The sequence below is a fragment of the Rhinatrema bivittatum genome, chromosome 8, assembly GCF_901001135.1.
Source record: "Rhinatrema bivittatum chromosome 8, aRhiBiv1.1, whole genome shotgun sequence".
NCBI lineage: Eukaryota > Metazoa > Chordata > Amphibia > Gymnophiona > Rhinatrematidae > Rhinatrema > Rhinatrema bivittatum.
The window spans coordinates 207,012,720-207,031,261 of NC_042622.1; the positions used below are offsets into that span (position 1 = coordinate 207,012,720).

At 50.3% G+C, this 18,542-nt stretch overlaps 1 protein-coding gene across 1 annotated transcript in view; it reads right to left on the minus strand.

The window, feature by feature from the left end:
- TSPOAP1 (TSPO associated protein 1) overlaps positions 1 to 18,542 on the minus strand; it is a 1,024,985-nt gene that overhangs the window by 179,457 nt on the left and 826,986 nt on the right. The window contains exon 24 of the mRNA XM_029613537.1: positions 5,508 to 5,670. Coding sequence (XP_029469397.1) covers positions 5,508 to 5,670 — 163 coding nt within the window. The remainder of the gene's footprint in view (positions 1 to 5,507; positions 5,671 to 18,542) is intronic.

An 18,542-nucleotide genomic window follows, 5' to 3' on the forward strand; every position in this document is an offset into this window, starting at 1 on the left:
TGAAAACTCGCGGTGCGGATGCTAGACCAAATGGGAGCACTCGGTATTGATAGTGGTTTTGGCCTACTAGAAAACGGAGGTATTTGCGATGAGACTGAGATAGCAATGTGGGTATAAGCGTCTTTGAGGTCTAGAGAGCAGAGCCAGTCCTCTCTTTGCAGCAGAGGGAGAAGCGAGCCCAGGATTACCATCTTGAACTTCTCTCTGTGAAGGTACTTGTTGAGGGCCCATAGGTCAAGGATTGGTCGAAGTCCTCCTGACTTTTTTGGGATCAGAAAGTACCTGGAATAGAACCCTAGTCCTTGTTGCGAGAGAGGAACGGGTTCTATAGCGTTTGACTGGAGGAGAAGGGAAACTTCCTGCTCTAGAAGAACAGAGTGGTCAGTAAGTCTCCACGCTTGCAGAGGTGGAGAGTCCGCAGGAAGAGTTAGGAAGTTGAGATTATTATTATTATTATTTAGCATTTTTATATACCGACATTCTTGTATCAGATACAAATCATACCGGTTTACATTAAAAACAGAGTATGCAGGAAAATAGGTTTCCTAAGTCAAATACATTGAACATATTTAATAAACAAAGGATTACTAAACACTATGAAAAAAGTTAATTAACAAAGGAAAACTTAAGGGAATTAAAATAAGCGTAGCACAAAGGATTGCACGAAGATGGTAACCCTGTGCAATTATCGCTAGCACCCATTGATCTGTGGTGATGTGATGCCATTTTTCTGTAAAGTGGCTTAGTCGACCTCCTATTGGTATGTTTGGTAGAGGGATTGGGCATCTGCTCTCTCAGTGAAAGTCAAAACCCCGATGCAGGGCCTGGTTGCGGAGCTGTTCTGGGCTTTTGCTTTCGAGGTTGGCGAGGCTGAGGCTTTTGATACGGCCTCGTTGACCTGGACTTGGTGTGTGGGGGATAATACTTCTGTGGACGGAAGAATGACTTTTTAGGTTCCCTCTTAAATGGTTGTTTAGAAGGGAAGTCAGAAGGAATCGATGAGAGATGTTTGAGGGTCTCGTGATGATCCTTTAATTCAGCAACTATTTGGTGAATTTGCTCACCAAACAAATTATCCCCTAAACAGGGCAGGTCGGAGAGCCTGTCCTGAACATCCGGGCGAAGGTCAGAAGACTTAAGCCAAGCCCAGCGTCTTGCTGAGATGGCTGTAGCAGACAGTCTAGTGGAAGCATCGAAGATGTCATAAGATGTTCTTATCTCATGCTTTCCAGCTTCAAATCCTTTAAGTACGAGGTTTTGAAGGTGTTGTTGGAATTGTTCTGGTAAGATATCTGAAAATTCTTGTAGCTGCTTAAAAATGACCCTGTTGTATTGGGTCATATACAGCTGGTAAGAAGCTATCCTGGAAATGAGCATGGCCCCTTGGTATACTTTTCTGCCTATAGTATCTAAGAACTTGTTCTCCTTAGTAGGAGGTATGGATGAGTATGGCTTTATTCTTTTAGCTTTCTTTTGAGCTGACTCTACCACGACAGAGTGGTGGTCTAGCTGAGGTTTTTGAAAGCCAGGTGCTGACTGTACAAGGTAAGTAGAATCAGCTTTTTTGTTTACTGGGGCAACAGATCCAGGAGTTTCCCAATTCTTTTTTAGAAGGTCCAGAAAAACCTGATGAATTGGAATGGAAGTAATGACTTTTGGGGCATCCAGAAATTGGAGTAACTCAATCATTTCGTGTCTGTCATCTTGCTCAGACTGAAGCTGAAAAGGGACTAATTCCGACATTTCCTTCACAAAGTTAGTGAAAGAGAGGTCCTCGGGGGGAGAACGCTTTCTGCTTTCAGCAGGAGAGGGTGGTGAAGGTAAATCATCGGTATCTGTAGAAGTATAATCACCCCAGGTGTCATAAGGATCAGGTTGCTGACCTGTAGGACCACGAGGGGGTTGGATACCTGAAGGTCCCGGTTGAGGCTCGGAGAAACCCGAAGGAATCACCGGGGGCATCGAAAATACCCTTGGAGGCATCGGTGCCGGCATCGAAGGCATCGATGGAGCCGATGTGCGTATCGCCCCGGAGGAATGTATCGGTGGCGAGGGACGACACGGCATTGATGGAACCACTCCCGAAGGAGGAATTCGATACGGTGTTTCTGCACCCGATGAATTTGGCATCGGGGAGTGCACCGGTGCTGTCGGTGACCCAGGTATCACCGGTGGAAGGGGGGTCATGAGCGCTTCCATCCGGGCGAGCAGCGGTGCCAGCGCTGCTGGAATCGGGTCAGTGACTGGTTCCACTCTCGGCGGTGGAGTCGGTGCCAAAGGAGTCTGGAACCGTTGCATCGCTTTGTCGATGGCCTCCTGGACCAGCCGGTCCAGTTCTTCCCGGAGACCTGGGGTAACAATACCCGGCTCCGGGAAAGAGGGAGGCTGAGCCGGAGGGACCACCGTCACCGGTGGAATCGCGGCTCCCAAACCCCGATGGGGTGAGGGTTGCCTCAATGTCTCAGAAACAGAAGTGGACGGTGCCGCTTCTGATTGAGACTTCTTCGGTGGAGGCTCGGACGGTACAGAGGTCGATGACTTCGATTCCTCGACGGTCCGAGACTTGCGATGTCGATGATGATGCTTTTCCCTCCGATCCCCACGATCCTCGGGGGAAGGGACGGGAGTCGATGGCCTTGGAGACGTCGATGGCAAACGGTCACCGGGAGGTTGCCGACGATGGAAGGACTTCGACGGTACCGGTTCTGAGGACGTCGATGCGATGGACGGCGTCGGAGTGTGAGCATGGAATAGAAGTCCCATCTTCTCCATTCTGGCTTTGCGACCTTTTGGTGATAGACACGCACCATGTCTATCACAGACCCTATGAGGGTCTGTGATAGACATGGTGCGTGTACAATCTGGGCACCGACGGAACCCCGATGCCATGGCCATTGACCAAAAATTTAGCCGCGGGACGGTCGACGGCCAGCAGGCCGCAAGGGCCGAACTCGACGGTAACCGGCGAAAAACGGCAAAAAAAACTTACCGAAGTACCGCAGGCTAAATTTAGATAAAGGGGGGACCCCTGTGGGGCGAATATTACTTCAAAGAAGTTCAAGAAGAAATTCCTGTCAGGAATGTGGTAAGAGCTCCTTAACCGCGTGGCTACTGCTGCGCGGAAAAAAGAAGACTGAAGGGGGACCCCTGCTGGCTGCAGGGTTGGTGCCGTGCATGCCCAGTAGGGCCAGTCAAAGTTCCAGAAACTTTGACAGAAGTTTTCCGTGGTTGGGCTCCATCCTCGATGTCACCCATTTGTGAGGACAACCATCCTGCTTGTCCTGTGAGAAGATGGGGCATCGAAGGAGGCACCGATGAAATTGGCGACATCAATGGATGCGGTGGTAGTACTCCAGAGGGCGGAATGAAGATCAGTATTTCTTCTTCTTCCAATGACAAGGGTATCGGTGAGGAAGGAATTGGAGCCATCGGTTCCCTCGGATGCGCCGGTAGAAGGGCACCGATTAACTTATCCATTCTTGCCAATAGCGGTGCAATCGCCATGGGTATCAGATCGGTGGCTGGAGCAGGAACCGGCATCGATGGAGGTTTGAACCCCTGGAGTGCTTTACTGATGGCCTCTTGGATCATCTGATCCAATTCCTCACGGAAACCTGGGGCATGGATACCCGGGTCCAGAGTAGGAGGCAGCACTGGCATAGCCGGAGGGTCCACTGGTGAAGGTGGAATCGCGGATCCCGGCACCTGTCCAGGTGGGGGAACACCTCGGTGACCCAGAGACAGAAGAGGATGAGGCCTTTTCTGTTTGGGACTTCTTTGTCGGTGGCTCAGACGATGTGATGCCGAGGGCTTGCCTGTATCGGTGGCCTGAGCTTTTCGATGGCGGTGTCGATGTTTTTCTTGATGTTCTCCTCGGTCTTTCTCCTGAGGAGGAACAGAGGGGGTCGACACCCGCGGAGTCGAAGCCGGTCGGGCAGCAGCGGTTTCCCAGTGCTGGCGCGAAGTAGACGGCACTGGTTCAGACGACGTCAAAGCTATTGATGGAGTCTGGGTTTTTGGCCAAAAGAGAAGTCCATCTTCTCCAGCCTAGCTTTGCGACCCTTTGGTGTCATTTGGGCACATTTGGTGCAAGTAAGAACATCATGGTCGGACCCCAAACACATGACACAGACCGTGTTAGGGTCAGTGATGGACATCATTCGAGTGCAGTTGGGGCACCGATGAAAACCAGACGCCATGGCCTCGACAAAATTTAGCCACGGTGCAGTCGATGGCCAGTAGGCCACGAGGGAAAAACTCGACGGGAATGGACCGCAAGCAGGTAAAAAATTACCGTTCGACCGCAGAGCAAAGATAAGGGGACCCCTGTGGGGTAAAACCTTTTTTGAAAATATTGATGAAATTCCGTGAGGAAAAATTCCTGTCAGGAATCTCTGAAGAGCTCCTTAACCCGCGTGGCTACTGCTGTGCGGAAAAAAGAAGACTGAAGGGGGACTCCTGCTGGCTGCAGGGTTGGTACTATGCTGGGCATGCCCAGTAGGTGCTAGTCAAAGTTCTGGAAACTTTGACAAAAGTGTTCCGTGATTGGGCTCCATCCTGATGTTGTCTCCCATATGTGAGGACTACCATCCTGCTTGTCCTGTGAGAAACAAAGGACTGGACCTAAAGGCCCACAAACCTTTTTTAAAATTTTGCAGCCACTTAAGTTGGCTATATGTTGAATATAGTTAGTTAAGACTTAAGGTATCCAAGTACACGTATCTGGATAACTTTAGACTTGCTCAGAGGATAACTAGACAAGTGGCTAAATTTAGCCTCACATTGATAGTCAGTGCTATCCAGTTTAGTTTAAGCCCTGCCACCAGAACACCCAGCTACAAAGTAGCCAGACAGAGGGAGGGGAGGGGGAATATTTAAACTCCAAATTTGTCCAGCTAAGTTCTGAAGTTGGCCAGAAAATTCTTTTGAATGTTGATTTCAGTGTCAGTTATTGAATGATGGCTGAGACTCTCTTCCAGAAAAGAGGCTGTGAATGCTGCCTCTGCAAAATTCTAGCCACAGCTTACAAGAGGAGCAGAAGCCTGGCCATCAAATCTAAGTCCCCTGCATGACAATGTCTGATTTCAGTGTAGCCTTATTTTTCTCCTTCAAAATACTACAGTTCATATAAAAAAAACAACCTACCCACAAAAAACACAAGTTAATTGTAAAATATGTAAGCCATAATCATTTGGGTAGACTGTCAAGGGAAAGTGACTAGGGAACAATAATTTCCACTTTTAACTGTGTCTCTTAGTTTTGTCCTTATATGTTGCTACAAAAGCTTTAGCCCAGGACTATTATTCTGATATAGCTTGGCATTCACTGTCAATCTCTCTTTACTGAACCATATTTATTTACAATTTATTTAAACTATTTATAGAACATGTAAAGTGAATTAATCATACTAAGCAGTGTATTAAAACTGTTTTTGTTAAACAGAACAAATTAGCAACTGCATGCAATTCTAGCTGAGGGGGAGGAACAGATGTGGGTTCGAAGATTACCTAGGTTCTCCAGGGATATGCCTGCACAGGCTTGTGATAACAACTGCTTTCTGATGTCGTCATTCTCCACATGTACTTCAGATACCATGTTACAGGGTATTAATCCAATCCTTCCTGCACATTCACCATGGTAAAAACCATCAGCATCTTTATCGCCATGTACCTGGAAAAACAGAAATAGTAGCCAGGCCAGTTATGGTTTAAGAAAACACAGCAGCTCCAGTAATACAGTCTCGGTACTAAAGTGATTACTAGGTCATTCATCCCAGCGTTTACTATACACACACTTACGCAGTATACTGGGCTTCTGGTTGATGAAAAATGTCACTGTATATAAAACTAGATCACCCATCTTTATGAACTACCTCTAAAATTACCTTCTGGTAATTCCACCAGTAGGCTATCCTACTGTCTGCTTATTAATAGGGTACCAGCAGGGCCGGCGGAAGCACTAGGCGAACTAGGCAATCGCCTAGGGCGCTGAGCATTAGGGGGCGCCAAGCCGCTGACGGCCAATGGCCGCCGGTGGACGTCATCCCAATGGCAGATACACACAGCAAGAAGATCGCAGGGCCGTGGTACAGTCGCGTCTAAACATGCTGGTGCTCCTCCTCCTTCCTGCCCGCGCGGCCCCGGAAGAAAAGTGTTGCCGGAGCCGCGCGGGCAGGAAAGAGGAGGAGCATCAGCCAATGCAGGAACTTCTCCTCCTTCCTGCCCGCGCGGCCCCGGAAGAAAAATGTTGCCGGAGCCGCGCGGGCAGGAAAGAGGAGGAGCATCAGCCGCGTGCCGGAAGGAGGAGGAGCATCTGCCACGTTCAGAAGAGGATCAGCGCGGCTCGAGAAGACCGGGGCCGCTGCAGAGCCCATCCTGCAGTGGCCCGTGAAGAGGAGGCCCAGAGGTGAGAGAGAGAGACTGAGGGTTTGTACAGTGTGTATGTGTGCGTGTATGAGATGAGTTGAGAGACTGTGTGTGTGTGTGTGTGTGTGTGTGGGAGTGAAGACCTGAATGTTTGCAGAGACAGCATGGGAGAGCCTCTGTGTGTGTGAGAGAGAGCATGTGACAGTGAGAGCCTGTGCTTGAGCAAGACAGCATGTGGGAGTGAGAGAGAGCCTGTGTGTGTGTGTGAGTCAGCATGTGACAGTGAGAGCCCGTGTGTAGGAATGATTGTATGAGAGAGAGCATGTGACAGTGAGAGCCTGTGCTTGAGCAGGACAGCATGTGGGAGTGAGAGAGAGCCTGTGTGTGTGAGTCAGCATGTGACAGTGAGAGCCTGTGTGTAGGAATGATTGTATGAGAGAGAGCATGTGACAGTGAGAACCTGTGCTTGAGCAAGACAGCATGTGGGAGTGAAAGAGAGCCTGTGTGTGTGAGTCAGCATGTGACAGTGAGAGCCTGTGTGTAGGAATGATTGTATGAGAGAGAGCATGTGACAGTGAGAACCTGTGCTTGAGCAAGACAGCATGTGGGAGTGAGAGACAGCATGTGCAAGAGAGAGACTGTGTATAAATGATTGTATGAGGGACAGCATGTGAGAATGAGTGCCTGTGTATGTGAGAGAGAGAAAGCATGTGAGAATGAGAACCTGACCGTGTGTTTGAGGGAAGCAGACAGATGGAGAGAAAATAAATATGTTATAAAAGGAACTGGCAAAAAAATAAGAAAGGGAAGGTGGAAAAAAAAAAAGCCTGTGACCAACCGATTAGAAAACTAAGATCAGACAGCAAATGTAAAAAGAAATAAATTACTTTTTAGTGATTGGCACATGTCATCTTTGGGAATGTGCAAGAGTAGCACTTTCTCTATGCGGATCTCACAATGTACGAGATCAGCATAGAGGAACTGGAAGCCCATGGGGCCTGCACAGAGGAGGCAGCAGAATGGGCTTCAGTGCCAATAGCAGCAATCAGCACCTCCGCAATAGCCATGCGGCATCAGTGACAGTGGCAGCAGAGGAATGAGAGAGGCTCTGAGGTTGCTGGCAAAAGAAAGAGAGGGGGTCTCTGCCTTTAGTGTGTGCATGTGTATGAATGGGAGTCTGCCTAGGGGTGTATGTGTGTGAATGCATGGGTGCCTGCCTGAGGGTGTGTCTGTGTATGAGAATGTATGGGTGTCTTCCTGGGGTTTGTATGTGTGAGAATAGGTGCCTGCCTGTTTGTGGTGTATGGGTGTGTGTGAGAATAAATTGGTGCCTGCCTGGGGTCTGTGTGTGTGAGAATGAATGTGTGCATGCCTGGGGGATGGGGAGGGAGTGGTGTGAAAATGAATGGGAGCCTGCCTGGGGGTCAGTGTGTGTGTGAGAACGAGTGGGAGCTTGCCTGGGTGGGTGTGTTTGTGTGTATGTGAGGGAGCCAGAAAGAGTGAGAGCATGAGTGTGTGAGAAAATCCAGGGGAGTAAGAGTTTGTGTGTGGAGGGGGAGAGAGTGTCTTAGAGCCTGAGAGTGTGTCAGTGTCTGTGAGAGCGAGAGGTTATGGTGGGTATAAAAGCATGAATGTGTATGTATGTGACAGTGTATGTGTGAGAGAGGATAACCTCCTAATCCTGGACAATATCAGGGTGACTGGAAATCAAGAGCTCCCATGTTTGGACAGCAGGGGCTTTTTAAAATCCTTATTAATTTTAATTATTGTGTGTTATTTGATATATGTACTGTTTTGAAATATTTTATTGGTATTTGGGAAATTGTAAAAAATGTATATGATTTTAATGAATAGAAATTCTATTTATCAGTAGTTTTAAAATATTTTATTAGTATGGTTTTACTATTATAACTGATGCTTTGTTTCTTGATTTTATTTGTTTTATGAGGAATGGTTGTTCTGTTTTTCCATTGCTAATACACAGAGTCTGGCTTCTTGGGGTTTCCATTTCAGTTTTTGTCTAATTTGTGCTCCTTTATTTTGTATTCTGTATTTGGTGAGGGTCTGTCTCTGCTCTGTGTGTGTGACCATGATGAGAGATTCTGCTAGCATAGGGATCTATAGCAATCTGGTTTGTTTTGTTTCCTCAGTAGGTGGTATATTGGTATTCTAGGACCCAGTGTAATATTTACCCTTGCTTATTCACAGGTAGGGTTATTGTTGTTTGAGTCCTTGGTGTTATTACTGTTATGTTATGATGGGATTGCAGTATAGATTTTGGGTGTCTCTTTTGCGGTGCTTTGTGTTAGTTCACAATGTGTCTGGCAGTGGAAGGTGTTTGTGCTGCTGTTACTGTGAGGTGACACCAGAATTTGAAAATATCTTTTAGTATGATGAGCTGTAAGGGAAACATCCAAGCTCCATTGTTTGGGGGAATTTCAGTGGATGCACAGAGATACAGAACTGGAGGTGCAGGATTTGTATTGACATTCTGTCCCTTCCTATATATTCCAGACTTCACTCTCATAATCCATATAGAATTAGTTGAATGAGGCTATCAAATAATTTTATAGTAGTTTTACTAGAAGTGTGAAACTGGCCAGCTTTTTAAATAATGCAGAGGACCCTTTGGACTTTTTTTAACAACACTTTTTTTTATAACCAATTTTAAAGCAGGATCCATGCTATAGAGGTGGGTGTGATGAAGAAATGTCATTTTGGCTCCCCCCCACCCAAAACAAATTCTTCTGTCTAGAGATGCCACTGATTTTCTGTGGCACACAAATGCATTGGCCCCTGGGCGCCGGAGACCCTTGGTGCGCCACTGGGTGCGAGCCATATGGGGCCGCAAGTGGTGGCAAAGAAGAGTGGAGATTTGGCGGGCCGCAAGCAGTGCCCAATCTGCTCGCGACCCAGAAAACCCCAGTCAGCGGGCGTGATTGAGAATGAGGTAGGAGTCGGGGCCGAGACCGGGGGGGGGGGGGGGGGGGGCGCAAGGAAGAAGGCTCGCCTAGGGCGCCAAATCCCCTTGCACCGGCCCTGGGTACCAGGAGACTTTCTTATTAAAAAGTAGTCTTATATGCATTCTTCTAAGTCAGGGGTTAATTTCTAGACAAAGGAAGTAGAACTGTGGAGCAGAGTGGAGAGGAAAAGCAGAGTTGGGGGTACAGGACCAGTATGAGGAGGGGGGGGGGGGGCAGAGTTTGGTGTGAACTCTCTCCTAAACACATACACACACATGTATAAACCTAGCAGCAGCAGCAGCAGCAGCAGCAGCTTGGTTGACAAGCATTCACTTCTTGCCTCTTTGACCTTGGCCATTTTCCCTCATGGCCTCCTCAACTGTGCCATCAAACGGCACAAAACTTATGGACAAAAAAAAAAAGGTTGAATTAACACAATTGAAACTCATGAGCTGTAGTGCTAATCCTTGACAACTGAACCAACTGTTCATAAGTTTCAGTATTGTGCTAATTTGACCTCTTCTGTATTTGTTCTTTGCTCTGCAGTGTCTGCTTCAGCACCACCCCTTCCTCTCCTGTTCCCTACAGAAAAGGAGGGAAGGGGAAAGTTTAGGGAGCAGAGGGGCTGTTCTCTGCTCTGTCTGCTCCAGATTAGCCCTCTCTCCTTCTCTTCCCCTGCAGACTGCCTGAAGGGGAGGGGGCCTAGAGCAGAACACCCCTGGCTGCTCTGCTTCTTAACAGGTCGATACAGTTATGCCGCGTTAGAAAGAGTGCGGCAGTGCCAGGCGCACCCTCGTTCCCCGCACGCACAGTTCTCTTCACCTACCGCTCGATACTCTCTTCAAATTGCATGCAAATGCATGCCGCGTCTGCGAAGCGTTAGGCGAAGGTTAGGCCCGCACAACCCATTTTACTGTATAGAGCGCCTATACAGTATCCTGGGTGCGCGGGCCTAACGCTTCACGGCCACGCTGGTATCTGTCATTTCAAATGACATTTGAAATGACAGGTACCAGGAAGTGGACAGTTATGTTCTCCGATGCTCGGCAAACTTTCCCCCAGCCCCCGCTCACCTGCCCTGGCCGCGTCCAGTCTCCGGTGCAGCCCCGGAGACTGGACGCGGCCTCCTCCCGAAGCAAAAAAAAACAAACCAAAAAAGTAGCAAGAGAGCGAGGGGAGAGATGGGCAATTCTAGGCTCGGGCCTGCTAGTCCCTTCTCCTCTCCTCCCGAAGCAGGGCGCAAAAAGCAGCCTTGCTCCGGGAGGAGGGGGCAGTTTAAAGCGACGAAGCGACTTACTTTTGCAGTCCCCCACCCCCCCTCCGGACATCGGCGACGACCGTGGCTCCAGCCTCCAGCTGTCAGACAGACGCATCGCACGTGGGAAAGCGGCCCCTATGCGTGCAATTGGCTGCTCAAGACGTGACGTCACGACGTTTGGCGTCACAGCATGTGACCACCTAGTGGTACACCTCTCCAGACGACCTGCAGGAGGCGCCTGTACCCCATCTGTGGTCTTCTATCCAATGGGGCCTGGAATATCTGTCATCTCTTCCAGCTGAACCAGCAGATGTCTTCGCTCTTCCCGCTCAGCCTTTACAATACTTCTGTTAGCACATGCTTGCCTCGCTCTCCACCCCGAGCGTGTGTCCTGCAGCCTCTTCGGGAATCTGCTGCAAGCTTCACCACCCTAGCAAGGGTACTGCTCCAAGTATGCCTTTCCAAGTAATCTACTGCCAGCTTGCTCACTAGCCGTCCTGAGGATATCCATTTCTTCGATCAGCCTAGGACCACTCGAGTGTGAGTGTCAGTTAACCAAGCAACACCAAGATTCTACCCAGTCTTAGGGTTCACTCCTGATGGGAGTTACTGAACTTTTGTGCCTTTGATCCTCTGCACCGCTCTGATCCTGATTCTTACCACCAGTTACTTGAGCGACCAGTTCTACTCACCTGTGCATCAGCAGCATGTCTTCACTAAGGACTCTGTTACCAATCAAAGAACTTTTGCTTATTTCCCTTGCCAAACTCAATTCCAGCCGTGACTACCGTGCACCTGCCATCCTGAACTATGCATACCAGAATTTCACACCTGTTCGTACTATACCTAGAGACTGGTACACCCTCTGCTCATCAACCAGAGGTCTTCACCCAATGACCCGTCAGGTGTGATGCCGTCTATGACCCTCGAACTATCTTGGGATGCCTGTCACCGTGTTGACTCTTTGCATCCACTGTGAGTCACTGAACTTCTAAGTCCTGGAACCATCAACTCATCAGCTAACTCTCACCTAGTAATCCAGCCTGCACTACAGCATCAACCTTAAGAAGCGTTAAGGTTGTCTGTTCCAAGTCAAGCCTTAAAAGGACTCCAGCCTCTACCACTTGATCCAAGAACCAAGATGCCGTCCAGCAGTTCTGCATTCTGTATCCTGCGTGATCTTTGTCTTCTGCAGCCCATGTTCTGTGTTTGTCTTGCTTGGACCTTGACCACTTCTGCCTTGTCTCCTGCTTCAGTATTCTTCTCGCTACAGTTTCCTGCCAAGAAGTACCAGCTGGTCCTTAGACCCTCGCTTGACCTCGAGGGTTATGGAATATCGCCTTCCTCTCAAGCTTGACCAGTGGCTTGAGGGGGGGGGGTACTGTTACGATCCTGCCCGCGAGGAGCGCGGGCAGGCCCTCACCTTCACGTGGCTAGTCGAGCCGCCGACGCTGCTGCGGTCCCTCCGCGGTGTCCAGGCTCCTCCCCGGCTGCCTTTTCCTCCGTGCAGCGGGGCTGACCCACCGCGAGCTCTCCCTCGCGGCCGGGAACCCCGCTGTCTGTCCGGGCTCTCCCCAACATGCCTCTGCCTTCCCAGGGTCCTCAGCCGGCAGGGAGGGCGTCCCTGCCGGTGCCCGTGCTGCAGTCCGGGTCCTCGCCCGGCAGGGAGGCCGTCCCTGCCGGTGCCTGCAGCCTACTCAGCCCCTGCAGCCAGCCTTACTTCTCTCCTGCTTCTGACTTCGCGGCTGGACGCCGCTCCAGCAGCCTGCCACTTCTCCAGCTTCAGGGCAGGGCTGCCCCCATGCTTGCCTGGCTTCCATGGGTCCTCCACATGGCTGAGGACGCCACCGGCTTCCAGCACCAGCTCTCCAGCTTCCTAGGGCGCGAGCGCGCGCCTCTCTGCTCTTCTTCAAGGGTCAGCCAGGTGTGGCCCCTGCTGACCCCTCCCTGGGCGTTGTCCACTTCAGCGCTACTAAAGGGCTCTGCGTTCAGTCTGTCTTTGCCTTCGCAAGGAGTTGGTCACTCCTGAGATCCTCGTTCCAGGAGCTGCCTTGTGTTCCAGCCTTCTGCAAGGTCCAGTGTTCCATGTTTTCTGTCGGAGCTTCTTGTCCAGTTGTTCCAGTCCTGATGTTTCCAGTTGTTCCACTCCTGTTTCCAGTTGTTCCACTCCTGATGTTTGCTTGTTCCTGTTCCTGCCTTGAGGTCTGATTCCTAATCCGGTATCCATGGTCCAGCCCAGATATTACAAGCCTTGTACCTTGATCCTGAAACTCGCCTGAAAGCTAAGTACCTTGTTCTTGAATCTCTTGAAAGCTAGCACCTTGATCCTGTGTCCTCCAATGTCCTGGTACCTCGCGGCAAGCCACGCCGTGGTCTGTGACCAGCCCTTGGGGCGGGCTGATTAGGGCCATCTGTGATGCAAGCCATGTACCTCGTTTTTAACTCTCTGAGAAGTCCTTGTTCCTGACCCTGTTACCTGCCTTGGCTGCCGGTGTGCAGCAATCCTGCTTTGGCTGCCGGTGTGCAGCAACCTGCTTCTTCCCTGTTGCCTTGATGTCGGTGCCTGATCCAGTTCCTAATCCAGTCCCAGATTTTCTGCCCTTTGTCTTCGTCTGGCCCCTGAGCCTTCTGGCCTGTTGGGCCCTGGAGTGGCCAACAGGTGGGATTCGTCCCTGTGCTTTGGAGCTTCCCTTCCTGCCAGCCGACGGGGCTTCGGATGTCAGTATCCCAGCATCGGAGTTCGCTTCGCCTGGATCTCTCCTGCATTCTCCTGTTCTCAGTGTGGTCCGTGACCTGCCCTCCAAGGCAGTGTTGGGGACGCGTGGGACAGGGTGGCCCTTGACTCAGTCCCAGGAGTGGTCTGAGCGGGGTGCCCTGAGGGACAGTGCCCATGTCTTCCTTCAGCCCTTGTTCCTGAGTCTACCTCTGCACCTTCAGTACCTCGTTTCTGAACCTACCTCTGCATCTTCAGTACCTCGCCTCTGAATCTTCCTCTGCACTCCCAGTACCTTGCTTCTGAGTCTATGTTAGCACGCCCAGTATCTTGTCTCTGAGTCTTCGTCTGCTCTTCCAGTACGTTGCTTCTGAGTCTACGTCAGCACGTCCAGTACCTTGCTTCTGAGTCTACGTCTGCACTCCCAGTACCCTGCTTCTGAGTCTACGTCTGCACTTCCAGTACCCTGCTTCTGAGTCTCGTCTGAATCTATGTTCCAGTCTTCGCTGTCCTGGCCTCCGTCCGGCCTGCCGCTTCGTGCCGTACCCTGCGGCAGGTCCGAAAGGGCTGGGAACGGTCGGAGGACTGTTCACAAGACCAACATTGCGTTGTTGGGTCTTCCGAAGTGTGCAGGTCCGGAGGAGGGCCTATCGCCTGGTCATCACTCCAGTCTTGCTTCCGTCCAACCCATGCTCGGGCATGCCACGCCTCCCGCGGCCCTCTTCGGAATCCTCTGGGGTCGAGCCGCGGCCCAAGGACACACATCTCTCAGGAAGTGGGATCGCTCTCCGAGCGCTCCGCAACACCAGGAACAAAGTTTTCAAGGTCAATAACTGCAAGGGAAGGCTACGCAGTGGTTAGAACGTAGGGCCCGCCAAAAAATTCAGCACCAAGTTAAGACTCCACAATGGATCCGGTAACCTCAAGGGAGGCCTAAGATGCTTCACTCCCTTCAAAAAACGGGCCATACCAAGATGAGACAAGGAAACACCATTCACCAGGCCTTTGAAACAGGCAAGAGCCGCAACCTGCACCTTCAAGGAATTAAGGGCCAAATCCTTTATACAACCCATCCTGCAAAAAATCCAGAATGAGAGGGATCTTAACTGAACGAGGAAGAACACCCCACTCCTCACATCAGGCCTCAAAAACTCTCCAAACCTGTACATAAGCCAAGGAAGTAGAGAACTTGTGAGCGCAGGATAAGGTGGCAAATACTGCAGAGAAATAACCACACTTTAACAGGCGAGCCCTCTCAAGGGCCAAACTGTAAGACAGAACTGAGTCTGATACTTGTGAAGAACCGGTCCTTACTGCAACAGATCCATGTGCGTTGGAAGGCGAAGGGGGGTTTCCACAGGAGTCTTCATAAATCTACATACCACAGAAGCCTTGGCCAGTCCGATGCCACCAGGAATACTAGCCCACTATGGTCTTCGAGCGTGCAAATTATCCTGCCCAGCAAGGGCCATGGAGGAAAGGCATAAAGCAATTTGTCTTCTGGTCAGACCTGTACAACAGCATCTATTCCCAGGGACCACGGATCTCTCCTGTGACTGTAGAATTGAGGATCCTTCGCATTGTGAGAAGTCGCCATCAGGTCTAGGAAAAAAAGGCACCAGCGATCCACAACCAGCTGAAACATCTCGGCTGACAACACCCACTCTCCTGGGTCCTGACTCTCCCTACTGCAAAAGTCCACTATTACGTTGTCTTTTCCTGCAATGTGAGAGGCTGAGATCATCTGCAGATGACTTTTCGTCCCATTCCATAAGCTGGTCTACTTGCCGCAACACTTGATGGCTCTTAGTTCCTCCCTGGCGATTGCTGTAGGCCACCGTCGTCGCGTTGTCTAACATCACATGAACCGCTTGATCCCACAGCCTGTGACTGAACTGCAAGCATGCCAGCCGTACTCGCCTGGGCTTCCAGGCGATTGATGTTCTTCGGCATTCTAACGCCCTTGGGCCATTAACTCCAGACACTGAGCCCCCCCAACCATGGAGACTCACATCTGTCGTGAGTACCACCAGGTCGGAGAGTACAAGGGAACCCTCTTTCTCAGATGATCCTCCTGCAACCACCAGTGGAGGTGGGAGCAGATTTCCATTGGCAAGTGAAGCTGAACCACATCGTCCTGAGAGAGCGGGTTCCAAAAAGACAGCAGAGAGTGCTGAAGAGAACGCATAAGCACCTTTGCCCACAGCACCACTTCCAGGGTAGCTGCCATCAAGCCGAGCACCTGTAGGTAGGACCACACCGTCGGGCGTATGGTGTTCACCAACTGATGCACTTAAGAAATCAATTTCTGGATCTGAACTTATGGAAGGAAAAAACTCCATCCTGCCCAATGTTGAACCAGACCCCCAGATACTCCAATGACTGGGATGGGTAAATATTGCTCTTGGTCAGGTTCACCACCCAACCAAGCTCCTGCAATAAGGAGATCAACTTGTGTGTCACCAGGCGGCTCTTCCTGAGACTTGGCTCAAATCAGCCACTTGTCCAAATATTGGTGCACCAGGATCCCATCTTTTTGCAAGGCTGCTGCTACTACCACCATAACTTGGAAAATGTTCTGGGAGTGGTGGCTAGACCAAAGGGCAGCACCCAAAACTGATAATGGCGCTTCAACAATGCAAAGCGTAGAAAGTGTTGGTATTCCAATCGGATAGGAATACGAAGGTAAGCCTCTGACAGATCCAAGGAGGTCAAAAATTCCCCCGACTGCACCGCCGTTATCACAGAGCGTAAATGTGAAAATGAATCCCTTTTAAATGACTGTTGACACTTTTGAGATCCAGGATGGGACAAAAGGAGGAGTCCTTCTTGGGCACAACAAAATAAATGGAATATTGCTTCATACTCAGACGTGGGCACCAGAACCACAATCCTCAGACTGAGGAGCCTTTCAAGCGTGAACGCCACCGCCTGCTTCTTTTGCAGGGAGTGGCAAGAGGGACACCATGAACACATCCCGAGGAATACTGCGAAATTCCAGTGCATATCCTTCTTGCATCCCCTCCAGGACCCACTGGTCAGATGTGATCTTGACCCACTTCCGATGAGAGTCGTCCCCCTATCACTTGTTCCAGAAGGTGGGTCATCAAACCTTCATTGGGAAGCTTGGGAAGGTCTGCCACCCAAGCCTGCTCCTCTCTTGGGCTGTCAGGAATGAAAGGACTGAGACCTACCGAAAGGCCATGTCAGCTGAAGTTCAATCTTCTGTAGGGATGAAACCGCCTGGAACCCCAGAAACGACCCTCATACCAAAGGGGAGCTGTAACTGCTTCTTATCCTCTGGTAACTGAGGAACTGGAGACCTGCCCCACTTTCTCCAACTCGCTCCAAACAAGAGCGAGCCTTTAAAGGGCATCTTGGTAAGATTAGCTTTGGAGGCTAAGTCAGCTGACCAATTTCGCAACCAGAGTTGATGCCTGGATGCTATCACTGAAGCCACTCCTCTAGCTGATGTACAGACCAAATCACAGCCTGTGTCTGCTAAAAAGGCAGCAGCAGGCTTCATAACCAATCTGGAATTCCCTCCAGATTCATCAACCTCCTGGGAGAGAAGCAGACAAGATCGCGCCACTAGGGCGTAACAGGAAGCAATCTATAAAGTCAACTGGCACTGCCTCAAAGGCTTGCTTAAGAATAGCCTCAATACTTCTATCATGTACATCCTTCAAGGCTGCTCCTCTCTTTATGGGGATAATCGTCCACTTAGATGGCACATACCAGTGCATCCACTTTGGGAAACTGCAAACGCTCTCTCACAGGTGGATCCAGGGGGTACAGGCCTTCCATTATCTGACCCCCTTTAAAATTTGCCTCTGGGACGTCCCATTCCAGATCAATTCCTGAATGGCATTCATCACAGGGAAAAGACAAGAGGGCTTTACATAAGGAAATCAAAATGGGATTTTTCCTTAGCTCCGACATGGCATCCAAACCAGGGACACCAGCTGTTTCAAGGTCTGGAAAATCAGGGTAGGTAGTTCATCTCTATGAAAGAACTGCAACATGGTTCGATTCGGTTCCAGTCCTGGAGAAATTTCCCCATCTTCCAGAGAATCAGGATCAACCTCATCATCAGTGCCATCCAGATCCCTGTCAGGAACTCCTTCAAGGAGGCAGGCTGAGTTCCAGCACTTAAGCATAGGACTGGAAGAGGAAGGAGCCACCAACTGAGGGTCTGATTGGACAGGAATAGAGAAAGCAGAGGACTGCGCCTGAAGAAAAGCTTGTTAGCCTTGAAAAAATTCCACCCAAGAAAAAGCAGCCGGGTCCAGATCAAGCCCAGAAGGAACTGCAGCTGGTTCCACAGAACTGTCCTCGTCTGAGGAAGAGCCAGTCAAGGGAGAACCAAGGTCTGGCATCTCCCCAGTTAAAGCCATCACCATCCCATCATCAGAATGGGAAGAGCCAGGCTTAGCAAAATCTGAGGAAGACAACTCTCCCTGAGCGTCTGAGCAGTGGTGACACAGGTTAGACGCAAGATCAGCCTGAGAAGCAACACAAATAGGAAGACGCTTAGGCTTCTTGCTTACCGGCGCCATCGAGGTGGTAAATGTTCGTCAAACGGGGAAGGTGCACAAAAAATAAGTGCCTAGGAAAGTGCAGCAAGGCGCATGCATAACTTGTGCACCAAGCTAAGCATGTGAACAGTGTAAAATTTGTGCGTGTAAAAAGCACACCCAAAAACCGAGCACACAACGCACAGCAAAGCCGATGCACTGCGCACACCAACAGCCTATAGAGGGCAGCAGATCACACACAGGAGCCAGTGAAAAGTGCCATCACAGACTATCATGTGACATACAAGAAAAAAGCCTAAGTGCGGGACCTATCCCATTGTGGGCAGCTCAACCCGCCAGGCTGCCCAGTTCCCCAATCCGAATGGGAATGGGAACGAACGTCGGTACGACATGCCGAGCACAGAGACCAGAGGAAGTCCTGAAACCCCTCTAATTGTCTCTGATTAAAAGGAAAAAGTGTTTTTTTTTAAATAAACCTTACCTGAGCTCAGCGCTTACCAGCTGAGTACAGAGACTGTCTCCAGCTGTGGGGGAGAGGGCATCTGCTCGGCCTCCTACACCCGAGGCCTTTCAGCTGAACTAGCAGCTAAGTCCATGCCGGGAAACCCAGCCACCGAACCAAGGCGCACCTCTGAGGGACCATGGAAATCACCTCAAGAATTCTCAACTGGGGGACGGACCTTTAGGTATCACCGCAGGAGAGCG